Genomic DNA, 25,781 nt, shown 5'->3' with positions numbered 1-25,781 from the left:
TTTACAAAGACACAGGTCTGTGATTAGCTTAAAAAGGAGCTTTCTGGTGGTATTTTTTTCCATATGCATAAAATTCCCCTATTTCACAATACTCTCAAAACACTGGGGGAAATTTAAAAGCATGTTGCACTTACCAAGGGATACACGTTGGCACCGTCATCCTTTTGGAACAAAATGTCCTCGGTGGCAGTGGAGACCAGTGACACCTTAGGGATGCTTGCTTTGGGCTGGAATTCTTTTTCTTTTTTCTCATTTACGTATAATACTCTTTTTTCTTTTCTCCCTTCTCTCTTTTCTGGCTCCAAGTCTCCCCTTTCTGGTTCCAAGTGTCTCCTTTCTTGTCCCAATTCATCTTGGGGCCTCTGGTCCGTTCCCTCTGCAAGCTCGCCCAAAGGCTGCTTTTCAGAGGAACTAAGCTGTTGTTCCGCAGAAGTGGTTAGATCCAAATCAAGAAACTCTAATTGTGAGGCCATGCTTCTTGGAAGTTCGAGTGTTTCCAAAAGCTCTGATTGTAATGAATGCTTTGACTCTCTACCACTATAGGTTTTCTTAAAAAAGAAATAGAAAGGAGATTGTGATTCCAAATACAGTACACGCTGCTACATGCCCTCATTTAGTTTCCTTTCTCTTCCTAATCAGCCAGTCTTAGTGTTAGCCTCACATCGGAATTATGAAGCACTTTTTAAAAAGAGCCTGGGACATTCTGTACTCAAATAACATGAATCGTGGGTGTGTCAGGTTTATCCTTGGCCTACTAGCAGACCCATAACAGCAAAATTATTCTTCTAAGTGGCACTGGTGGCCTCCAAAACCACCACAGAGCCACAGAGAGTCACTTCTCCTTGGACCAGAGGTGATTTCCACAGGCTGTTTAGACAAGCACACTCCAGCTAAGCCCTGTCCTTTAAGTCAGCCCTGGTACACACCTCCTCCAGGAAGCTTTCCCTGATCATCCTCCAAGCTGGGTCAAGTCAGCCTTTATATAGATACATATCTCCTAGGTACCTCTCAATCACTGCACTTAGTTTTATAATGTTTGCCTCCCTACATACTCTAGAGCTCCTTAAGAGAATGGATTGTGTCTTACTTGGTTTTATATCCGCAGAGCCTGGCAGGTAAGTGGGTAACAAGCATTCAATTAATGATTAGGAATGAATGAATGAACAAACGAATGATTGAATGAATGAAAATTCCTACTTACTGGGAGTGTTCCTGACAAGACTGATTGGGAATCAGTTGGTGTAAGTCTCTCCAAACTGATCATGGACTTGGTGATTTCTTGGGGCTTCACTGTGGTTTCTTCCTGTGCTCCTGCTGCCTCCTCCTTCCCAAATTCTTCCCCCTCTTCCTTCCCCTCCGCTTCCTCCCCCTCTGCTTCCCCCTCCTCCTGAGACCCTCTCCACGCTAATGTGTTATCTTCTTTTAATTCCTGTTGCATATTTTCTAGCTCTTCATCATTTGGATATTTTTCTTCTTCTTCTTCTTCTCCTTCTTCCATTTCTATTTCTCCATATTCTTCTGTTTCTTCCAGTGGGTTTTCCTCTGCATCTGACATTCTTCTCTTTGGAGATGTCTCTAGAGAAATTTTGAGCATAAAAGTCAGCAGGGCCCTCTGTTTTCCATTTTGATTTCCTGGTCCACAAACCCATCAATGAAATGTGCAATACCAGCTCTGTTCCTTTCCATGGGAATAAAAAGAATGCCATACTCCTGGGAAAGCCTGTCTCAAATCTTTAAAAATATTGATCCCGGGCCTCATCTTTCTGAGGATAATTTTAGAGCCCTCTAACTCAGTGTATATATACTCATATTCCCACAGGCAGCAAAATGATAACCCAGGCATTAGCAACAGTTCTAATAATACGAATAGGGGAAGAAGCAGGTACCTTAGCGGTTAAAAGTGTTGGCTTTCCAGTCAGCCTCTCCTGGCATTGAATCCCAGTTCCACCACTCAGGTGCTCTGTGACCTTGGGCAAGTCACTTTACCCCTCGGAGTCTAAATCTGCTCACAGGCAAAATTAAAATGATAACCCTAAATTCTGGGGGTGTTGTGAAGATTAGATGAAATGACGCATGTAAAATGCTCCAGTTGCAGCACAGACTGCTTGAGAAATGGTAGCAGTCTAGAAAGTTAAAAAGCCCAACATGTTCTCTCGTTTATTTCTTAGAGCAAACTTAAGAGTCTGAAGCTCTGAGAGGTGAAGTGACTTATTCAAGATCATACAGCGAGTAAGAAGCAGACCTCTCAATGTTCAGTTCCGCCATCTGAAAAACTGCTAAGATTTCAAGTCTAGGGCCCTTAGTACAGAGCCTCTTCCGACTGCCAAACTTTGCCAAATTCCTCATGGGGGGTGCGGGGAGCAGGTGTGTGCGTCTGTGGGGGCACAAAGCCCAGGCGTGGCCCATTCCTCCAGCTCAGGTCTGCCTGGAGCTGCCCCAGGCCGAGCCCAGGTGGGGTGAGCGCCCCCCAAGAAGCACCAGGCCCCTCCTTGCCGGGGCCCCCGCCCCTGACTCACAGAGCGCGCCCACCCTGGTCCTCAAAGGCCGGGGTCTTCCCGCCGCGTGAACCCCTCGTCCACCTCCCGGCCTCCAGCTGCAGCCGCTTTCTCCTCCAAGGGCTCCCTAGTTACGGTCGCCACCCAAGCCCCGTCTCCATGGTAATCGCTGCCGCCTGCAGGCGACGGGCCGTAAAGCAAGAAGGCTGGACAGCGGTCACGTGCCCAGAAAGCGGCGGGAGCGGGAGCGGGGAGCTGGTCGAGCTCGCCCCCTGCCGCCGCGACTTGGGAGGTGAAATTGGCTTTCCTCTCACCTCTGTCCTCCCCTCCCACTCTCCCCCATGTTTTCCCTTGGTGCCATCCCATGAGAAGCTGCAGCGGCCAATCCTAGCAACTCTGACTTTTCTGAAGACTTGACAAAGTTATGTGAAGAAGTACGAACGGTTTGATAAAATTCTCTTTCTCAAAAGCAAACTAAATTTCCCGGTCTCACTGGTGCAGCACACAGCTGTCCTCCCCACCTCCTCGCCCGGGCACTAGATGTTGTACAGAAAACTTTAGCCAGCTGGGATTAAATGTTTCATAGGTTACGTTATCTTATCACATAACGTTTCTGCCAAACCAGTTTGTTAAATCTATTAGGATGATTCCACCTCCAAGTGTCTCTCCACTAGAACCTCACAAAAGGCAGCCCACCTGCGTGGCCATCCTGAGGTTTCTGAAGCGGGGGGGGGGGGCGGGGGGGCGGGGGGCTTGCAGGAAACCAGCCAAAGGCACTGATGCAGAAGACTCTCTGCTGCTATCATTTTAGGAGGATGTGAATGAGTCTCTCCATCCCCACTCCACCCTCGTACCCCAATGCTGGTTGCTGCATTTGCATACATCTCAAAAAAAATAAAAGGGATTGCTGGATGGGGCAAGCTGTGTTTATTATAGTCTAGGGCTTATACAAGATTGGGAAACATGTGGAATTAGAAAAACAATTTAAACACTGGTAAACACAGCACGACTGTGGCTACACGGGGGGAAATCCACGTGGACATTCAGCTAGAGTACATGGTGTTTGGGGGCAGACACTCAACAGGAAGGCTTTCCAGCCGAGCACGAGTACCCATGGCTGGAAGCCCACCCAGTACTGACTCCCGTCAGGGCGGGCTGATATCCGCATCTAAGCCAAGCAAATCCAGGCCTGAAGAACCCAAGCATGCCTCAGTAGAATGTGCCAGATGGCCTCTGAAACAGAAGGTGGTCTGCAAGAACTGTGGAAATAAAACACTGTGATACGGTGAAGAGAGAAAAAAAGTAAAGCACGGGGGCACTAGGAATCACTGAAACTCACTTTGCCATGTTCAAGAGAGAAAATGAAGGAAGGAAGGAGGAATCAGCATTTGCAAGAAGCTGCACAAACTGCTGGTTCCCATCAGCAATGTCAACACACCTTAGCAGTCTACAAAAGTGCTGATCCGAGGGCAGGCCCAGGAGACTCAATTATCCTGTATCCAGAGCAGCAATGCCACAGTGCAAACGCAGGTGCAGCGTGAGCGTCTGGAACCCCCATTCACTAAAGGATGACGTCCCAGAGATGTTGCTGGTCAAATCTTGACTTTGGTACAATTGTTAGTTTGTTCTGCCCAACTTTCATGAGGCTGACCTAACTCCCACCTGAGCTTTGGTTTGAGAAGTTCACAGGAAATTCAGCTGGGGTGATAACATGTTCATATCAACACTGTAAAACTGTTTATTTGGGGGAAAAAAACAAAATTTCTAGAAGCATAAAGTCACATCAGCACCTACCAGAATAACTCCCGCCCACCTGCTCACAATCCAGAGGATTCCCATGTAGGGCCGTGGCCTAATTTGCAAAAGATGCTAAACACAAATCTAGTTTTTAACAATGCGTTAATCCCAAGAGATCACACTGGGAGGCCACAGCGTTTCCACCACCTAGAAGTTCAGGCTCCCAGCCTCTTCCAGATCCTTGAGCTTCAGGAAGAGAAGAGAAGGAGGAAATGCCCACTAGACCCAAGTCTGGGGCAAGGGAATATGCTTTCCTGTTTCTGTTCCCCAGGGACAATCATCTTTGCAAAGGAATAATGTTGCAGCTGGAAGGAAAAAAAAGGAACAGTGTAAGTTTGTGGCTCCATTCAGGAAGATCAGAAGTGAGCCGTCCTGAGCTTTTCACCTACATGCTTTCATTCTTTCAAAGCAAACGTCCAGTTAATAAAAGAACCAGAGCGACCAGGGCTCCCTCCACCTCCATACCTGGAATCTCATTCCCGCCACAAGGATTTATCATGAGTTGCTACAGGCAGTCTGGAAATTCATTTCCCAACGACCCCACCTCCCGCCCGCAGCTTTGTGTCTAGCAAGCATGCAGTGCACGCTGCAGTGTGAATGAACGGACACGGATACTTTACCCCAGCAGTCCTTTTCCCGCCCAGCGTGTCGGCACGAGTCTAAGCTGGTGTTTCTCCCCTCTGCGGATCACTGTCACATTCAGGGGCTTCTGAAAGGAAAATGAGCTCATTTTATGTTCAACCTCCTTAGTAACTCAAAGAGATTCAGGCTAGAATGCTGAGATACTGTCCTTTTTTTTTTTTTTTGGCCGCGCAACATGTGGGATCTTAGTTGCCCCACCAGGGATCAAAACCACACCCCCTGCAGTGCAGGCGTGGAGTCTCTTAACCACTGGACCTCCAGGGAAGTCCCACCCACCAGACTGGTAGTAAGGATGCTTATTTTAGGCATTATTCCTACAACTAGTGAGAATGTGGAGGACGTGGCACTCTGGGGGCAGGCAGTGGGGCTACAGATTTGGTACCCTCTTCCTGGAAGAACACAATTGCCCCCAGCAACAACAAAGCATCTTTAAAAGGTGCATATAAGATATATTCTGCAAAAGTACAAGATGATATATGAACAAAGCATTTATCCCAGGACTGTTTATAAATTTCAAAAACTGAAAACACCCAAAATATCCCTCAATAAGGTATTGGTCAAATACAGTATAGTGAATAGCAGTTTGTTTAGTAAAAACAAAACAAAACCAGCCAAGTATGAATCCATTTGAATATATGTCCTAAAAGGTCATATGTGTTGTAAATCAAGTATACTTCAATTTAAAAATAATAATTTAAAAATAAATAATAAAAATAATAGTAAAAGCTCTAAAAATTCAATAAATAAATAAATAGACATAGGACTTCCCTGGTGGCGCAGTGGTTAAGAATTCTCCTGCCAATGCAGGGGACATGGGTTCGAGCCCTGGTCCGGGAACATCCCACATGCCGCGGAGCTACTGAGCCTGCGTGCTAAAACTACTGAAGCCCGCACACCTAGAGCCCATGCTCTGCAACAAGAGAAGCCAACGCAATGGGAAGCCCGCGCACCACAACAAAGAGTAGCCCCCATTCGCCGCAACTAGAGGAAGCCGGCGTGAAGCAACAAAGACCCAACGCAGCCAAGAATAATATTAATTAATTAATTAATCTAAATAAATAAATAGACATATGTGTTGCTTGGTGCATACAAAGTTTTCTGGAAGATAAACTGTTAACAGTGGTTACTTCCAGAAAGAAGCACTAGCAGTTTGGAGTAAGAGAAGAAGACATTTACTTTTCTATCTTTCTGTACCATTATTTCTTCTTTACTATGCATATGTATTACCTTAACAAAAAAATTAAAGTAGGTACAATATATACCAAAGAAAATTATAAGTTAAAACAAGTTTCATCAAATTTAAAAACTTCTGTACATCAAAGGACACTGTGAACATAGTGAAAAAGCAACCCACAGAATGGGAGAAAATATCTGCAAATCATATATCTGATAAGGGATTAATATCCAGAATATATAAAGAATTCAACAGCAACAACAAACAACCCAATTAAAAAATGAGCAAAGAACTTAAACATTTCTCCAAAAAAGATATACAAATGGCCAATAAGCACATGAATAGATGGCCTACATCACTCATCATTAGAGAAATGCAAATTAAAACCACAATGAGATACCACCTTATACCCATTAGGATGGCTATTATCAAAAAAAACAAAGGGGGGCTTCCCTGGTGGCGCAGTGGTTCAGAGTCCGCCTGCCGATGCAGGGGACACGGGTTCGTGCCCCGGTCCGGGAAGATTCCACGTGCTGCGGAGCAGCTGGGCCCATGAGCCATGGCCGCTGAGCCTGCGCGTCCGGAGCCTGTGCTCCGCAACGGGAGAGGCCGCGACAGTGAGAGGCCCGCGTACAGCAAAAAAAAAAAAGAAAGAAAATAATAGGAGTCAGTGAGGATGTGGAGAAATCGTAACCCTTGTACACCACTGGTGGGAGTGTAAAATGGTGCAGCCACTATGGAAAACAGCATGACTATTCCTTAAAAAACTGAAAATAGGGCTTCCCTGGTGGCGCAGTGGTTAAGAATCCGCCTGCCAATGCAGGGGACACGAGTTCGAGTCCTGGTCCAGGAAGATGCCACAGAGCAACTAAGACCATGTGCCACAACTACTGAGCCTGCGCTCTAGAGCCCGCGAGCCACAACTACTGAAGCCCACGCGCCTAGAGCCCGCGCTCCGCAACAGGAGAAGCCACCGCAATGAGAAGGCCGCACGCTGCAATGAAGAGTAGCCCCCACTCGCTGCAACTAGAGAAAGCCTGTGCACAGCAACAAAGACCCACCACAGCCAAAATAAATAAATAAATAATTTTTTAAAGAAATTGAAAATAGAATAACCATATCAACCTGCAATTAAACATATGGGTATATAACCAAAGAACTGAAAGCAGGGACTTGAACAGATAATTTGCATACCCATTTCATAGTAGCATTATTCACCAAAATGGTGAATAGCATTATGGCCAAAAGGTAGAAGCAACCCAAGTGGCCATCAATGGATTACAGGATAAACAAAATGTAGTATATACACACAGCAGAATATTATTCAGCCTTTTTTTTAAAATATAAATTTATTTATTTTTGGTTGCATTGGGTCTTCGTTGCTGCATGCGGGCTTTCTCCAGTTGTGGTGAGCGGGGGCTACTCCTTGTTGCAGTGTGCAGGCTTCTCATTGGGTTGGCTTCTCTTGTTGCGGAGCACGGGCTCTAGGTGTGCGGGCTTCAGTAGTTGTAGCACGTGGGCTCAGTAGCTCCGCGGCATGTGGGATCTTCCTGGACCAGGGCTCGAACCCATGTCCCCTGCATTGGCAGGCGGATACCCAACCACTGCGCCACCAGGGAAGTCCCTATTATTCAGCCTTAAAAAGGAAATTCTGACACATGTAACAACCTGGATGGACCTTGAAGACGTTATGCTAAGTGAAACACGTGAGTCACAAAAGGACAAATATAGTGTGATTCCACTTAGAGGGCTGTATATAGAGCAGTCACATTCATAGAGACAGAAAGTAGATTAGTGGTTGCCAGAACCTTGGGGAGATGGGAATGACTAGTTAGTGTTTAATGGGTAGAGTTTCAGTTTGGGAAGATGAAAAATTTCTAGGGACAGTGGTGGAGATGGCTGCCAAACAATGTGAATGTATGTAATGCCACTTAAAAATGGTAAATTCTATGTTATGTACATTTTACCGTAATTTTAAAAAATTAAGGCAGATCTATCAATGGGATCTCTGAATCAGAAAAAATAAAGCATGATGAAAAACAGAAAAAGACACCATTTTCCACCTTGATTGTCACAGGATAAAAGACTGACAATAACACAGTTGGGGAGGGGTCAAGAAATAAGCACTCACATACACTACTGGAGAGAACATGAACTAATGCAAGCTTCTGGGAGGACACCTTGACGACACCTATCAAATCGGTAAATGTGCATTGCCTTTAACCCAGTAATTCCACTTCTAGAAATCTGACAGAAACCCTCACACAAGATAAGAGTATTCACGACACCACTATTTGTGGTGGCCAAATATTGGCAATGGCTTAAATATCCAGGTTGGGGGGCTGGTTAAACAAACAATGAGAAACCAAGCCAGGGAATATGGTACATGTGTACCGGTACACGTGTACCAACATGGAAATCCCTTCAAAGGGGGAAACATCGAGAACAGTACATAGAGTAGGTCTTCTTTGTGACTTCTTTTTCAAAAAGCAATCACTGTAGACATACACACCCACACCCAGAAAATGTGTGAGAGCTTCACTGATGTGCTTCCAGTTCTGGAAATGATGGCCCTGGGAGAGCTAGAAATCCAGAGGGTTTCTACCTATGGCACATCCTAAATGTCTTTCTGATTTGCCCACCTGCACCTCCAGCCCATTCGTCAAAGACACCATATCTCCTGACCTGGCTGCTAAAACTCTGTCAGCCCTCCAATCAGCTCTCTACCTGGCCTCCGGAGAAATCTTTTCAAGGCACGAAGCTGCTTACAGCTGTTATTCTCCAGCTTGGAAGAAGCTCTCTACTGCTGCTCGGGAACAATGAAGAAGGGCCCTGCCTCCTCCCCTCTCCCCCTCTTCCTTGCTCTGGGTTCCAATCAGCCTTCTCTGATCCTCTCACCTCAGGGCCTTGACCCTGCTGGTGGGCTCCTCTCCCTGCCAGTCTTGATAAACTTCAATACACTTAGAGGCCATGTCTTCAGGAACACTCTCCTTCAACCCCAAACTACATGAGAACCCCACTATTTGCTCTTCTAGCCCCCTTGAACTGTCCCTTCATAGCACTCACTGGAGTGGACAATTACACATCTGTGATTATTTGATTAATGCTCATCTCCCCCACTAAAATGTTCCCACGGACCCTTGGTTGACCTGTTTTCTTCCCTGTTGTAGCGCCTGCACCTTGCCCAGGACTCAGAGCAGGGAAGGTACTACAAGGGAGGGAGAAATCCAGGACTTTTATTCTTACTTGAAATACGTTCGCATTGTGTGATTTTTTTTCACAATAAAAACACATTATTTTTATTATTGAAATATAATTCATATACAATAAATTCACCATTTTAAAGTATATATTCAGAGACTTGTCCAACCATCACCACTAACAAATTTCAGAGCATATTTCCATCACCCAAAAAGAAACCCCATACCCATTAGCAATCACTCCCCATTCCCTTCTCCCCCAGCCCCTGGCAACCACCAATCTGCTTTCTGTCTCTGCTTTCTGTGCATCTGCCTATTCTGGATATTTCGGAATTCTAAAATATGTGGCCCTTTCTGGGACTTCCCTGGTGGCACAGTGGTTAAGAATCCGCCTGCCAATGCAGGGGACACGGGTTCAATCCCTGGTCAGTGAAGATCCCACATGCCACGGAGCAACTAAGCCCGTGCGCCACAACTACTGAGCCCGCGCTCTAGACCCCGTGAGCCACAACTACTGAGCCCGCATGCCACACTACTGAAGCCCACACGTGCTCCACAACGAGAAGCCACCACAACGAGTAGCCTGTGCACCACAGCGAAGAGTAGCCCCTGCTCGCCACAACTAGAGAAAGCCCACGTGTAGCAATGAAGACCCAACGCAGCCAAAAATAAATAAATTAAATAAATAAATTTAAATAAATTAATTAATTAAATATGTGGCCCTTTCTGTTTGGCTTCTTTCACTTACCAGAAATCCTTTGAAGGTTCATTAATGTTCTAGCATATCGGTACACCAATCCTTTTTATGGCTGAATGAAATACACATTATTTTTATAATAAAGAAAAATTATTTTAATTTAAGGGTTTTTTCCTTTGAAAATATATGCATTCCAGAAACTCACCTTTAGAAAATTATCTAAGGAAACAGAGCTTTGTCTACAAGAGTGTTAATTTTCAGGTTCCCATAAAATTGGAAAGTACCTAAAAGTCTAACAATAGAATGCTGTGGGGTTTTAAAAATCTTTTTTTAATTCATAGAGCAGAGACCATAAAAACCCAGACCCCTGATTCTCAAGCTGGGCTCTGGTTCCAGGAGCACCCCGGGCCCTGAGGGCGTGAGGTCCCCCCACCCCCTCTAGCTTATCCCAGCAGCTCAGCTTTTATTTGTTTGATATATTGGAATTCCCCAGGAAATTTCACTTGAAGAAAAGGTTCTGTTGTTAGAAAACATTCAAAAAAAAAAAAAAGAAAACATTCAATGACTACTTTTGTAAAGAAGGCCTTATACAGTATTATTAACTATAGTCACCACACTGTGCATTCTGGTATACGGTAATACTCTATGCATATCTGACAGTGGCTAGAGAGTAAATCTTCAAAGTCTTCAACACAAGAAAAAAATGTGTAACTATGTATGGTGACAGATGTTAACTAGCCTTACTGTGGCAATCGTTTCCCAATATATGCAAATATTGAATTACTATGTTGTACATCTGAAACTAACATCATGTTATTTGTCAGTTATACCTCAGTTTTTTTTTAAAAAGAAAGGATTTATAGGCCTATAAAGAGCCTAAGAATATATTTAACTGGAAAAGACCAGTGGCTATTATGAGTAATCACCAAAAACTGGAAAACAACCTAAATGCCCCACACTGGGAAATGGATGAAGAGTCTGGGGCTCATTACACAGTGGAGCTACTCAGCAGTGAAAAGGGATGAACTACAGATGCACGTGACCATGTGGAAGAACGGCAGATTCATGACACTGGGTGAAAGTAGCCAGACTTAAAGGGCTTTATACTCTGCAGTTTCACTTATATGACATTCTGGAAAAGGTAAAGCTACAGGGATGGAGCACAGATCAGTGATTTCCGGGCGATGGGGGTGCAGGGAGGGCTTACCTACAAAAGCATGAGATCATTTCGGGCTGTAGAACTGCTCTGTATCTTCATGTGGTGACATTTACATAACTACATACAGTTGACAAAATTCACAGTACTGGACACTGAAAAGGGGGAATGTTGCTGTGGGTCAATTAGACCTTAATGAAAGCAACCAGTAGCTCTGTGTGCTGATGTATGAAGGACACACAGTTGGAAAGTGGCTGCCTTTGGAGGACAGGAAATGCACCTGGAGGAGAGGGAGGTTTTTCATTCCATGTTCTTTGGTTCTGTTTTTACCATGTGTATGTATTACCTCTACCAGGAAAAAAAAAAAAGACGTATTTACAAAGCAAACCACTAACAATGAGCCCAGACAACTACAAAGTTTAAAAGTATGCGCAGCAAGGTACCCAAGAGACGTGAGTAAACTATGACACACTAGCAAGCTGGGGGTGGGGTGGGGTGGGGAGGAAGGAGAGAAAAACTGAGACTTTGGGTAAACATAACAGAATGAACCTACATCTGCATCATCTCTAGAAATCTCACTAAAATGATGATGGGACAGGAAAGAGGTAACAAAGGTACCATGCCACAAGGATAAACTCTTTGAAATTCCTTCCTTCCAAAGCTAAAGAATAATTCCCCTCCCTTTGAGTGTAGGCTGGACTTCGTCGCTTCTAATGAATAAAGTGGAATGAGAGTGTGAATCTTCAGAGACTGAGTCAGGGCAGGTGCTGCTGACTCCTCTCTGCTCTCACTTGGACCGCCCATTCTTGGGGAGGTCAGCCACCACGCTGTGGGGCACTCAAGCGGCACTGTGGAGAGGCCCTTGTGATGAGGAACTGAAGTCTCCTGCCAACAGCCATGTGAGTGAGGGATCTTGGAAACAGATTCTCTAACCTCAGTCAAGCCCTCAGATGACTACAGCCTCCGCTTATATCCTGACCACAACCTCATGAGAGACCCTGAGCCCAAACCACCCAGCTACATGGCTCCTGGACACTGCCTGACCGCCCAAACTGTATGAGATAATAAACGCTTGATGCTTCAAGCTGTTAAAGCTCTGGGGTGATTTCTCACTCACCAACAGACAAATAATACACCCTTTATAGCCAGGGGTTAAAGGGAAGCAGAGCAGGAACAAATGGATTTGTTCCGGGGAACCCAGAAAGGCTCCAAACAAACAGATCAAAGAAACAGAATAAAGAATCGCATACATAAGAATTATAGAACAGAGGTGGCAATATAAATGAGTGGGTAAAGTACTAACTTTTCAATAAATGGTGTTGGGACAACTACTGTCCATTTGGGGAAAAAAATTAAGTTTGGCACCCTGCCTCACACCATTCAGAAAAACTAATTTCAGATAAGCTATAAACCCAAGAGAAATGAAAACCTATGACCACACACAAACTTACATAGAATGTTCACAGAAGTATGACTCTATAACAATAGCGAAAAAGTGGAAACAACCTAAATATTCACCAACTGATGAATGGATAAATAAAATATGGTCTATCCATACAACGGGATATTATTCGGTCATAAAAAAGAATGAAGTCCTGGGATCCCCTGGTGGCGCAGCGATTAAGAATCCGCCTGCCCTTTTTTCCCATCTTGCAAGATGGTGGGTGAAAAGGCTGAGAAGCCAGATACTAAGGAGAAAAAAACCTGAAGCCAAGAAGGCTGATGCGGGTGGCAAGGTTAAAAAGGTGAAGCAGGTTAAGAAGCGGAAGCCCCACTGCAGCCGAAACCCTGTCCTGGTCAGAGGAATTGGCAGATATTCCCTATCGGCTATGTATTCCAGAAAGGCCTTGTACAAGAGGAAGTATTCAGCAGCTAAATCCAAGGTTGAAAAGAAAAAGAAGGTGAAGCTTCTTGCTACTGTCACAAAACCAGTTGGTGGTGACAAGAATGGTGGTACCCAGGTGGTTAAACTTCGCAAAATGCCTAGGTATCATCCTACTGAAGATGTGCCTCGAAAGCTGTTGAGTCACGGCAAAAAACCCTTCAGTAAGCATGCGAGAAAACTGCGTGTTAGCATCACTCCTGGGACCATTCTGGCTATCCTCACTGGGCGCCACGGAGGCAAGAGGGTCATTTTCCTGAAGCAGCTGAGCAGTGGCTTGCTACTTGTGACTGGGACTCTGTCCCTCAATCGAGTTCCTCTGCGGAGAACACACCAGAAATCTGTCATTGCCACTTCCACCAAAATTGATATCAGTGGTATGAAAATCCCAGAACATCTCACTGATGCTTACTTCAAGAAGAAGAAACTGCATAAGCCTAGGCACCAGGAAAGTGAGATCTTCGACACAGAGAGAGAGAAATACGAGATTACAGAGAAGCGGAAGGTTGATCAGAAAGCTGTGGACTCACAAATTCTGTGAAGAATCAAAGCTGTTCCTCAATTCCAGGGCTACCTCCGCTGTGTTCGCTCTTACAAACGGAATTTATCCTCACAAAGCAGTGTTCTAAACTTCTTACAAAGAACCTAATTAAATAATTCGGTCCATTAAAAAAAAAAAAAAGAATCCGCCTTCCAATGCAGGGACACGGGATGGAGCCCTGGTCCAGGAAGATCGCACATGCCGCGGAGCAACTAAGCCTGTGCGCCCCAACTACTGAGCCTGCGTTCTAGAGCCCGCGAGCCACAACTACTGAGCCCGCATGCCACAACTACTTTAGCCTTCACGCCTAGAGCCCATGGTCTGCAACAAGAGAAGCCACCACAATGAGAAGCCCGCACACCGCAACGAAGAGGAGCCTTCGCTCGCCACAACTAGAGAAAGCCTGTGCGCAGCAAGGAAGACACAACGCACCCAAAAATAAATACATAATAAATTTATTTTTAAAAGAAAGGAATAAGTTCCTGACACATGCTACAACATGGATGAACCCTGAAAACACTATGCTAAGTGAAAGTAGTCATAAAATATCACATATTGTATGATCCCATTTATATGAAATGTCCAGAATAAGGAAGTCCATAGAGGCAGAAAGTAGTTTAGTGGTTGCCAGGGGCTGGTATATACGGGGGGAATAGGGAGTGACTGCTAACAGGTACAAGGCTTTTTGAGGTGATGAAAATGTTCTAAAATTGACTGTGGTGATGGGTGCATAACTCTATGAACAGACTAAAAACGACTGGATTATGCACTTTAAATGGGTGACCTATAAGGTATGTGAATTGTACGTCGATTAAACTGTTATAAAAAACAACAATAGGGAATTCCCTGGCAGTCCAGTTGTTAGGACTCCAAGCTTCCACTGTAGGGGGCCCAGGTTTGATCCCTGGTCAGGGAACTAAGATCCTGCAAGCTGCACGGTGTGGCCAAAAAAATAATAATAAATAAATAATAATAATAATAAAAGATACATTCCAGACGGATTAAAGAAGAGCTAAAGACAAAAGTACTAGAAGAATTTCTTTAAGAAGACACAAAATGCCAAAGCTGTAAAGCAAAAAACTGATGAATTTGACAAAATCAAAATTCTAAACTTCCACGTAAGTACAGACTTGATGAAGGTGTCAGTCGGTGCAGAAACGAGGGCCTGACCTCTAGCAGGGCGCCAACACTGGCCAACTGTTTCTCGGCCCGATGCCTGCCCTCTGATGAGTTACACATGGATGAGCAGCGTGGCCAAGTGGGGGCTGTGGGTGCAAGACAAACCAAGAACTGCCGGCTGAACTGAAGGTTTCATTTGGGGACCAAAAGCTTTAGCAATTTCTCTGTACTTTGAGCCCCATATTTCTCCTGCAAAGTATGGATCTTTGCCAAAAAAAGGTTTGGCTGGGGTTACATTACTGAGAAACAAGATGAGATGGTTACGTGGAAGTGTTTTTTAATGGCATATTCTGCCAGACACTAGAAGGCTGCAGCCTGTTTTGAATCTCAACTCTTATTATATCTTTAAGGAATGAAATTATCAAAAGGCACACAAATCAAGCTCTAATATACTACTGTTTGAACAGTACTACACTATTATGCCCTGTACTGTATTTCTTTATTTTAATCCTCAGGGATGGTTTTGGCAGCAAAGAGCCCTATAATATTAATAAATTTAACAAAATGGATATCCAAGTGAATTAAAAAAAAAAACTTTCAAGTAATCAAAGTTACCATAAAGTTAAAAGAAAAGGAGCTCATCAGGAGAGACATGTGCAATGTATAAACAGGCAAAGATTTAATATACAGAATATAGAAAGAGTTCCTACAAATCCATTTTTAAAAAGGACAAATAACCCAATAGACAATAAGTGGGGAAAAAAGACTAACAGACAATTCATAGCAATGGTACTCAATCTCACTGGTAGTCAGGAAAATACAAATTAAAACAAGATGGCATTTTAGCAAAGTTACTAAAAGATCAGTAATAGAGTACTGCTGATGATATGATACACAGTTGACCCTTGAACAACATGGGTTTGAACCGCTTAGGTTCGCTTACATGTGAATTTTTTTCAATAAATACAGTACTGCACAATCCGTGGATACGGAGGGCCAACCACGGGACTTGAGCATCTACAGACTCTGGTATCTGCACTAGTCCTGAAACCAATCCCCCATGGATACTGAGGGACGACTGGACTCACATACTGTTGATCAGGGTACAAATTCATAAAACTTCTTCAAATTACCTATTAAAATCTTAAGTGTGCATTTGCTGAGAGCTTGTAATTCTACTTCCAGGTGTGCACAGTTGTGAACAAGTATGCACGACTATTCACACTGGCATAAAACTGGAAATGAACAAGACGTCCACTGATAAGGCAGTGGGTGGACAAATTTCTATCCATTCATACCATGGAGTGCTATGCAGCAGTGAAAAAGAGCAAGATGTGTGCCCAGATGAAAAGATGTCTAAGAAACCTTGTTAAATGAAAACGGGGATAGGAAGCAGGAGAGGGGTATTTTAGACAGGGTGGCTGGAAAGGCCTCACTGAGAAGGTGGCATTTGTACAAGAGGAGGGAGGGAAGGAAGGAAGATGAGGGGGTAAGGGAAGAAGATTAGCATTCTAGGCAGAGGGAACAGCAAATGCGAAAGCCCCGAGCGGGGACTGTGCCTGAGAAACGGCACTTTGAGGGCAGCCGTCAAAGGCCCCGGCCACGTTTCCTGGCCCCGGCAATTCCAGGGTTACTGGTCAGATGCCACGTAATACCTCCAACTCACCCCCTCACTGTGCTGGACCACAGTGCCAATGTTCTGCAGCGACTGGAAGTTTTGGGTGTTCACAGAGCCAAACTCCACTATCTCGTCAGCCACTTGCAGACCCTAAAGAGAGAAGGGAAAACAGAAAATCAGGCTAGAGGTTAAATGTTCTTCTGGTGTTCTTTACCCTCCCATACGCTCCCAATTTAATAAGCGTGTTTTCTACAGGGGAGAACGGCAGGCACGATGCAAAGAGGCTGGGATTTAGACACCTCGGGCAGGAGGGGCGGTGGATAACTGGGCCACCTCCTCCGGGGGTTCCTCCAGGGGCAGATCTAATAAAAGGTGGCCAGGTCTGCCCAGTGTCTGAGAAAAGCTGGCAGTTGTATAGGCCTGGAGGAAAATGGGGAAAAGCTCTCTGGGGTCCTGACCCAGGTTTAGGGGCAAGTAGAGGCAGGCCCATCTGGCCTATTTTGTTCAGGGGTCAGAATTTAGACGCATTGGCCCTAAAAGCCCCCAGGCAAGCAGCCACGGGCACAACACTGACCCAGGACTAGAGTGATCCTGTCACTCTAAGAGCACAGATCACAATTCACCCATCCCTTCAACAAATACTCATCACAGGCTGACGCCAGCTCTGTGCCAGATGCTGTGCACACAGTGGTGAATAAAACAGAGCTTGTGTGTAACCTGCAGTCTTGTGATCACTAAAGACGACTGGCAGGACCCAGGTCCACCTTCTAGAAGCTGTGCGTCCTGGCACAAGGTACTTCAGGTCTTTGAGGCTTTTCCTCATGGGTGAAATGGGGTAGATTAGTACCTACCCCAGAGAACGGCTGTGGGATTAAATATTACATGCAGGTCCACATACACCAAGGGGGGAAAGTGATGGGGGATGGTGCGATGAATTGGGAGATTGGGATTGACATGTATCCACTAATAAGTATAAAATGGATAACTAAGAAGAACCTGCTGTATAAATAATAAATAAACAAAATAAAATTCAAAAGAAGACTAGACTAAGGCTGAACAACAACAGCAAAATGCAGGTACACATAAAAGTTTGTACATCAGGTTCACGGCAGCATTATTCATAACGGCCAAAAAATGGAAACTGAGGAACGGATAAACAAAGCGTGGTCTATCCAGACAGCACATTAACCTCAGCAGTAAAAAGGAATGAACATGAGGGAGGGATCAGTTGGGACACTGGGACTGACATATACACACTACTATATATAAAACAGATCACTAATAATAAACTTCTATAAAGCACAGGGAACTGTACTCAATACTCTGTAATGGCCTACATGGGAAAAGAATCTTAAAAAAAAGAAAAAAAGAGTGGATATATGTACATGTGTATATGTGTAACTGATTCACTTTGCTGTACACCTGAAACTAACACAACATTGTAAATCAACTATACTCCAATAAAAAAATCTTTTTAAATAAAAAGTAAAAATTTTTTTAAAAATTAAAAAAGGAATGAAGTTGAGATACGTGCTCCAACATGGCTGGACCTTGAGAACATGATACTAAAAGGAAGAAGCCAGTCATAGAGGACCACATATTATATGATTCCATTTACATATATATGACATGTCCAAAATAAGCAAGTTCAGAGAGACAGAAAGCAGACCGGTGGTTGCCAGGGGCTGGGGGGATGGGGCGGTTGAGGCGTAATGGCAAATTGACACTGGGTTTCTTTTTGGGATAATGAAAATATTCTAAAATTGACTGTTAATACACTAAAAGCTACTGAATCATATATGTACCTTAAAAGGGTTAAAGTTATGGTATGTGAATTATATCCCAATAAAGCTGTTAAAACTTCTCTAAAGACACCAGGGAAGCTATAACTCACTTGGCAGGATACGTGGTGCTAAGCAAGGGCCCAGCAAGTGGCAGCTACTGTTGTCATTCTCGTGTCCATTACTCAACGCCCAGCTAAAATCGGCCCTGAGAAGAGAGCCTCTTTCCCTCTCCGGGGTCACCCTGTGTCCCAGGGTCTCTCTGCAGCTAGTTGAGTGGGCAGCAGGGGCTGACTCCTGCTGGGCTGCAGCGGGCCTTCAACGGCATCTGCTGCACTGGTGACAGAGTGGGTCTGTCTGTCCACAGCCTCCCACCCCCAACCCTGCCCCAAGGCACCCTCGGGGTGTGGATTTAGGGGGCCAGGCCCTGGCTTACTGCGATGCTGGCAGGGGAGCCGGGGCTGATGCTGTTCACTATGGCGAAGGCCTGAGCAGGGCTGAGGTCCTGGCTCTGGCCCAGGCCATGGCTCATGGCCTCCTTGCGGGCCTCGGCCAGGTCCCGGGCCTGCTTCTCCTTGTCACGAGCGTGCAGCTGGTGCAGGGCCTCCTCCACCTGCTTCATCACCGCCTTGTGATCGTTCTGCAAGCCTGGAGGAGAGCACCGTGTCAGGGGCCGAGAAGACAGCTGAGGACACAAGACCCACACGTTCATTCACTGACTATTCAACGAGCACTTATTATATGCCAGACGTTGTGCTAGAAGCTGAGGACCTATCTGTGAACACGACAGAGGGGCTGCCCTCATGAAGCTTACAGTCCTGCAAGGAAAGCAGCTGTGGGACAAGTGATTGCAATGACACCTGATGACTTCAATGACTAGGAGATCAGGGAAGGCTCCCCAAAGGCAGCACCGTTTCAGCTGAGACCTGAAAGGTGAGCAGAAGGAGGGAACTGACCAGGTGAATCCATGGCCACAAACTCAAACGCTCACAAGGGGCAAACACGAGTAAAGCAGGCTGGGCTAAGAAGGCTTTCGCTTTTCTCGTAATGCCTCTAGAAGAAAAAATGATGCCAAGGCTACCAACACGTGACTGGTGATATTCAGTCTGGGAGAGGCAACAGAGAGCAAAGCTGGAAATTAGGAGTTTGGGGATGAAACCTTCGGATTTTTTTCAGTACTGACGGTCAACTCAGGATGTTGGGAAGGACTGTGTGGGCCAAGCAAGTCATCTCTGCAGGCCGGGCTACCAGAGTGGCTGGGAGCTGGGTTAACTTTTTTTTTAACCTAAAGACAACTTCCTCTACGGCTCTGGATTCGGCACCTCATTCAAGCCAGTTCCCTAGGACATCCCTGGTGGTCCAGTGGTTAAGACTTCACCTTCCAACGCAGGGGGTGCAGGTCTGATCCCTGCTCAGGGAGCTAAGATCCCACATGCCTCGTGGCCAAAACACCAAAACATAAAACAAGCAATATTGTAACAAATTAAATAAAGACTTTTTAAAAATGGCCCACATCCAAAAAAAAAAAAAAAAAACTTAAAAGAAAAGAAAGCCAGTTCCCTGTGAAGAGTTCCAGAGGCCTGAACAAACCAGCACCGCCTGCCAATCCACGTCTAGCATCCATAGGCCACAGACTTTCAGACTTTCCAGGCACCTTGGACTGTGGGCACGCAAGGCTACCTGACCTTGTTCCTCTGCTACTGTCACTTTGGAGAACAGGTAAGCCCCTCAAGCATTACGAGCCTCTAGCACTCAACCCACTGGTGCAGACACGAGAAAGAGCCCAGACTTGAATAAATGAAGACATAAACCTGGGCAGGAACACTTAAAATGGTGTCAGTGTATAATACACGGTCACTCTGACTAGAAAAGGTCCCACAGGTGATAAGCTCCACGAGGACCCCAGAGCCTTCAGAGAGGCCTGGCACACAGTAAGTCTCAAGCTACTGCTGCTGAGTAAAGGAATGAATGACTTCATACACCATATACTGCAATTCTAATCAGAATTCAAAACAAATTTTTTCCTTGAACAAAATGTTTCCAAAGTACATTTCAAAAAACAAACTTGCAATTATAACAAATGCAACATATTAAGGGAAGATGCTAGTAATGGGGAAAACTAGGTACAGAGTATACGGGACCTCTCTGTGTTATTTTCCCAATTTTTCTGTAAATCTAAAACTGTTCTAAAAAATAAAGTTTATTTTTTAGGGCTTCCCTGGTGGCACAGTGTTTAAAGAATCCGCCTGCCAATGCAGGGGACAGGGATTCGAGCCCTGGTCCGGGAAGATCCCACATGCTGTGGAGCAACTAAGCCTGTGTGCCACAACTACTGAGCCTGAGCTCTGGAGCCCGAGAGCCACAACTACTGAAGCCCGCACGCCTAAAGCCCAAGCTCTGCAACAAGAGAAGCCACCGCAATGGGAAGCCCGCGCACCACAACGAAGAGTAGGCCCTGCTCACCGCAACTAGAGAAAGCCACACGCAGCAACAAAGACCCAATGCAGCCAAAAATAAATAATAATTTTTTTTAAAAAAGTCTATTTTTTAAATAAAATAAACTTGTGAGAATAGTTTTTCAAAAGAAGACCAATAAGGAATCGCTCAAACAGACTCTTACGTATATTAAAGTCATTAAGATAGCATGATGTTAGCACCCAAAAAGAGAGATCAACGGAACAGAGCAAAAAGCCCAGAAAGAGACATAAGCACGTCTAAAGATTTAATACGCAATATGGTTAGTGTTTCAAATTAACGGAGAAAGAACAGACTAAATGGTGTTGTAACATCAGGCCAACCATTTGGAAAAAAATAAGTCGGTGCCCGCCCTCACACTGTGGGCTAGGGCTTCTCAAATTTCTCCCAGAATCCTCCTAACTGGGGAGCAAGTGGACTGCTGACGTCCCACTGCTGATGATCCCATCAAGGCAGAAGCCAAGGAAGCAGATAGTATGGAACACTGGCGATTCCTCTGTGTGCCTTAAACATTCCCTGCTGCAAGGTGGGGGAACATCCTCAGAGAGGGTCACTCACAGACGATGTTGTGCCTTGCGGTTCGGACCTGGTACAGGTCCACGTCTGCCCGGGGGTAGCCCTCGCAGTCCACCAGTGGCTCGTTCATCCCGATGCCTTTCTGCTGGAGGGAAGAAATGAGGTCAAAAAGATTTCACAGGTATGAAGTCCTCGGGCCTCTTTCCCCAGACTCTCGTCCTCTGCAGTCATAATAAAGGTGACAGTAACGAGAGAGGCCATATATTGATCACTTGGCACAGACCAGGTCCTTTCCCACATCCTCTCATGACTGCTCTCTGTGGTGGGCACCATTTTTTAACTGACTTTTTTTTTTTTTTTTTTTTTTTTTTTGCGGTACGCGGGCCTCTCACTGTTGTGGCCTCTCCCGTTGCGGAGCACAGGCTCCGGACGCGCAGCCTCAGCGGCCATGGCTCATGGGCCCAGCCGCTCTGCGGCATGTGGGATTTTCCCGAACCGGGGCACAAACCCGTGTCCCCTGCATCGGCAGGCGGACTCTCAACCACTGTTGCCACCAGGGAAGCCCTTAACTGACTTTTAATAACACCAGTAATGCACGAATCCATTCTCCTTTTTTGAAGTTAGAGCAGTGCAGATAAAACTAAAGACTCCTTTGAGCATCACCCCCAAGGCCAGCCTCTTCCTCCACTCCTCCAAACCCTCCTTCCTATGGGCAGCTGACACCTGGCTGGTGGCCTTGGAAGCTGGAGGGGAGTAAAAACCTCAAAGAGCACCCAGCTGAGGCAGGACTTTGGTTCTTCTGAAAATAAAAAGAGATGTAAAGGTGCCTTCAAACAGGCTTTTCATCCCTGGAAGGAACACTGAACTGGAACCCCAGTTGCCATCTGGGGAGAGGAACGGGGAGGCTAGGGGACAGCAGAGGGAGAGAGACTTTCTATTATGTATCCTTTTGTAGATTTTGAATTTTGACCACGGCAATGTATTCCCTATGGAAAACAATACATTTATTTTAATGTTTGTTTGTTTGTTGTTTCGGCTGTGCCACGCAGCTTGTGGAATCTTAGTTCCCTGATCAGAGACTGAACCTGGGCCCTTGGCAGTGAAAGCGCAGAGTCCTAACCACTGGACCGCCAGAGAATTCCCTTGTTTTAATGTTTTAAAGTCTTTTCCTACATAAGTCAGAGCATGGTGCACAAAAGCAATGAAACATGTTATATGACATGTTTCAGGGATTTTCAGTCAGACTTTGATTTCAAGCTCAATTCTGCCACATACAATCTGGGTGACCTTGGTTAAGAGGTTCACCTCTCTGGGCCTCAGCTTCTTCAATTATAAAATGGGAATAACGGCACTTACCTCCCTTCCCACCTGCTCTGAGAATTAACGAGCTGACCTATGTAGGGTGCTTAGCACAGCGCCAGGCACATTCACAGAGTGGTGAACAGCGGCCCCCAAAAGATATGCCCAAGTCCTAAACCCCAGAACCTGTGAATGTGACCTTATTTGGAAAAAGGATCTTTGCAGATATAATTAAGTGAAGGATCAGCCAGAAGAGATCATCCTAGATTTAAGGTTGCCCCTAAATCCAATGACGGGTATCCTGATAAAAGAAAGGAGGGGGAAAAAAATAAAAATAAAAAAAGAAAGGAGGGGGAGATTTGGAACACAGAGACACAGAGAGAAGGCCATGTGAAGACAGAGGCAGGGACTGCAGTGATGCAGCTACAAGCCAAGGATGGCCAGCAGCCACCAGAATCTAGGAGAGAGGCATGGAACGGATTCTCCCTCAGAGCGCCCAGAAAAAATCAAACCTGCCAACACTTGATGTCACACTTGATGTCACACTTCTGGACTCCACAACTGTGAGAGAATAAATTTCTGTTGTTTTAAGCCACCAAGCTGTGGTAATTCCTTATGATGGCCCTAGGAAATTAATATACATAGAAAGTAATAGGTGATGGCTGTAATTATCAGCACGGAGACCAGCTGCCTAGTGTACACACGTGCTAGCGGGAGGGAGTCCATTCGTGTCTGTACCTTTCTCTCTGAAAGTGTACACGGGGGAAGGATTCCATTCATGTCTGTCCCCTTCTCTCTGAAAGCCTCTGGGTTACACCTACTGTTTCCTGTTCGCAGGGAAGGGGGTCTCGTATACTCTCTTAGCGCAGGACTCTCTATAGATACAGCATAAATGTGCCAGGGGCTAAATATCTGTATCTGCCTCATGCCTGCCCATGATGACTAAGAGTTGACTGGCCTCTCCAAGTCAATACCACATCAGACACTGCTTTCCAAAGTTGGGACCCACACCACTGGCAACTCACACACAGGGCATTAAATAACCCATTCCCTTTCTAATTATCTTCAACCCTTCAATAATCAGGGAGAAAGTCTCCATTTGGTGCTGGTCTTTATATCACCTCCAGATCACTTGTTATCTCTGGCCCTCTCCATTTTGTTTTTAACAGCTTTATCAAGATATAATTCACACACCATACAACCCACTCATTTAAAGTGTACAATTTAATGGTTTTTAGAATATTCACAGAGTTATGAAACCCTCACCACAATCAATTTTAGAACATTTCCATCACCATCCAAAAAGAAACCCAAGGCCCACTAGCAGTCACTCCCACTCCCCCCTCCCCTCAGCCCCTAGCAACTACTAATCTATCTTCCGTCTATGGATTTACCTATTCTGGATATTTTATATAAATGGAATTATAAAATGTGTGGTTTTTTTGTGATGCACTTCATTCACTTAGCATAACGTTTTCAAGATTCACGCACTTTTGTAGCCGTGTGCCAGCACTTCATTCCTTTTTATTGGCTAATATCCCGTTGTATGGATAGACCACATTTCAGCTATCCATTTATCAGGTGACAGAGAGTTGGATGGATCACCTTGATATACACTTTTATATTTAAGGAAAGAGAGTCTCATTTTTTCATATGCTGTGAAGTTATAAGATTTCCTTTAAAAATAAAACTAAGTAAAAAAGTGAGGCAACTTAAAGAAAAATATCAAGGGAGTAACAGTACAGGAGGTATACAGATAGAGCATATCCTGCCTGCAGTAGCAAAGTAACTAAGGTGTGAGAAATTGCTGGCACAACACTTGAAAGCACAGATTCTGGGTTCAACAGGCATAAAATCTGAATCCCACTTTGTGACTCTGAACAAGTGACTTCCCCTTTCTGAACCTCAGGGTAACAAACCAACTTCACAGAGTAGTTGAGAGGATTCCACGACATAACACATACATAAACCGGCCCCCTTCAGGCACATAGTCAGCGCCCAGTAAAATGGTACCCTGACCTCCATATGATACTTCATCTTACTCCCATCACCTAATATGAATTCCATCCGCCCTACATAGAATGTAATTCATTTACTCTTCCCCGGCAAAGTGATTTGCGGTTTTATACTAGGTGGCTTAAGAAAAACTATCCGTTTTGGAGCCAGTGGGGTGTGGCTAAGTACTAGCCCCACCACTGCCACTTCCAACCTACCTGACCCTAGGCAAGGATTTTCCCCACGCCGAGCCTTTCCTGTCATTCAAAGCTGGGTTCTTAGACCAGTGCCATCAGCATCGCTGGGAATTAGCTAGAAATGCAGTAGCTGCTCCCACACATCTGTCCGCCAACAGAATCTGAATTTTAACAAGCTCTCCAGGTGATTCGAATACACACTAAATCTTAAGAAGCTCTGAGGTAAAGTGGTTAGTAAAGCACAGGACATCTGGTAACCGTTCAACAAGGACTGATGATAGAGGTGATTATCACCCTGCCTCTGCAAACTTATTGGCCCTGTGACTTGAGGCAGGTTTAAGTAATGCCTCTGTTGCCTCATCCCTAAAATGGGGGAAATGACAGAGCTCACCTCAAAATGTTGTTGGGAGGATTAAACGAGTTAACCAATGTCAAGCGCTTAACAACTGCGCCCAGCACCCAACAAGAATTCCACAAATACCTGCTAGAACATCAATTCTAACTGTTCCTAGTTATTCACGTTATTTGCCTCACTGTCTGCTGCCCACAGAGGCCGCAATTGCTGCGCCTTGGGCCTCCCAGGGAGGGAGAGATCCACAGCTGAGAGCTCAAGCGGAGGCCGCCCTGGTCTCTCAGTCCCCGCCCCGGGTCTGGGGGCCGGGTTGGGAAGGCCTCCGGGCGCCTCCCACGCCCGCCCGGGAGCCCCGTGCCCACACTCACGCTCTCCAGCAAGTCATAATTGGCTTTGATTTGCGCCTCGATCTCCTCCTTGCGCCGTATCAGTTCCTGTATGTCGCTGACAGTCACCCCGCTGGCCTCCGGGGAGCCTCCGCTCTCCCTCGTTTCCTTCTCCGACATCGTGAACCTCGGCCCGGGAGCCCTGACTGCGGGTTTCCCGACCGCGGACGCCCGAGGAGACTGTGCCTACGGCTCCGCCCGCGGGCCAAAACACCGCGGCCTTTCGCCGGAGCCTGGAAAAGCGAGGGGCGTGGTTTGTCGGCGGGGCGTGGTCACCGGAAGCCCCACAATGCGGGAACACGCGGTCCTGTGGTGACTCGTGGAGGGGAGGTGTAAAGACGGAAGGATTCCCTGTCCCACCCAAGCGCTGGCCGCGACCAGGACATGATGAACTCTTCCTAGTTAATTCATTTTCTTTCCTCATTCATTCAGCTATGTATTGAGCGCCTACTGCATGTA

At 45.6% G+C, this 25,781-nt stretch overlaps 3 protein-coding genes across 6 annotated transcripts in view; 1 reads left to right on the top strand and 2 right to left on the bottom strand.

Annotated features, from left to right (window-relative positions):
- WDR66 (WD repeat domain 66) overlaps positions 1-2,617 on the bottom strand; it is a 68,341-nt gene extending 65,724 nt beyond the window's left edge. Inside the window, exons 1-3 of one of the 2 annotated variants that reach the window (XM_032603013.1) lie at positions 2,517-2,617; positions 1,202-1,575; positions 135-548 (exon numbers count right to left, since the gene is read on the bottom strand). In XM_032603013.1, coding sequence (XP_032458904.1) covers positions 135-548; positions 1,202-1,555 — 768 coding nt within the window. In that variant the 5' untranslated portion in view covers positions 1,556-1,575; positions 2,517-2,617. Of the gene's footprint in view, positions 1-134; positions 549-1,201; positions 1,576-1,886; positions 1,972-2,516 lie in introns of those variants that run through there. The other variant, XM_032603014.1, reaches the window with a different exon arrangement.
- A 782-nt stretch (positions 2,618-3,399) lies between these two features.
- Positions 3,400-25,564, bottom strand: PSMD9 (proteasome 26S subunit, non-ATPase 9). Of its 3 annotated transcripts, none has more exons than XM_032603016.1 (6): positions 25,305-25,564; positions 21,136-21,238; positions 18,539-18,750; positions 16,370-16,471; positions 4,913-5,001; positions 3,400-4,597 (listed from the first exon to the last, which is right to left on the bottom strand). In XM_032603016.1, the coding sequence occupies exons 1-6, from the start codon at positions 25,440-25,442 to the stop codon at positions 4,570-4,572; spliced, it is 672 nt and encodes a 223-aa protein (XP_032458907.1). In that variant the 5' UTR covers positions 25,443-25,564; the 3' UTR covers positions 3,400-4,569. The 3 variants fall into 3 exon arrangements, with proteins under 3 accessions (XP_032458907.1, XP_032458909.1, XP_032458908.1); XM_032603018.1 differs by having other exon boundaries at positions 4,913-4,998; positions 25,305-25,547; XM_032603017.1 differs by having other exon boundaries at positions 21,136-21,235; positions 25,305-25,541.
- On the top strand, positions 12,759-13,619 carry LOC116738993 (60S ribosomal protein L6-like). The gene has a single exon (XM_032603015.1). It carries the CDS (start codon positions 12,991-12,993, stop codon positions 13,582-13,584), a length of 594 nt encoding a protein of 197 aa, XP_032458906.1. The 5' UTR covers positions 12,759-12,990; the 3' UTR covers positions 13,585-13,619.
- Positions 25,565-25,781: the final 217 nt, after the last annotated feature.

The sequence above is a fragment of the Phocoena sinus genome, chromosome 14, assembly GCF_008692025.1.
Source record: "Phocoena sinus isolate mPhoSin1 chromosome 14, mPhoSin1.pri, whole genome shotgun sequence".
In the NCBI taxonomy this organism is placed as follows: domain Eukaryota; kingdom Metazoa; phylum Chordata; class Mammalia; order Artiodactyla; family Phocoenidae; genus Phocoena; species Phocoena sinus.
This window is presented reverse-complemented; position numbering and strand designations above follow the sequence as displayed.

Coding starts and splice junctions, on each gene's coding strand:
- LOC116738993 (XM_032603015.1), top strand. CDS start 12,991: ATGTATTCCAGAAAGGCCTTGTACAAGAGGAAGTATTCAGCAGCTAAA.
- PSMD9 (XM_032603016.1), bottom strand. CDS start 25,442: ATGTCGGAGAAGGAAACGAGGGAGAGCGGAGGCTCCCCGGAGGCCAGC. Junction 5,002..16,369: donor TGGTCCAGCACAGTGAGGGG/GTGAGTTGGAGG, acceptor TTTTCCTTTCAG/AAGCCCCTGAATGTGACAGT. Junction 4,598..4,912: donor GCGGGAAAAGGACTGCTGGG/GTAAAGTATCCG, acceptor TTTTCCTTCCAG/CTGCAACATTATTCCTTTGC.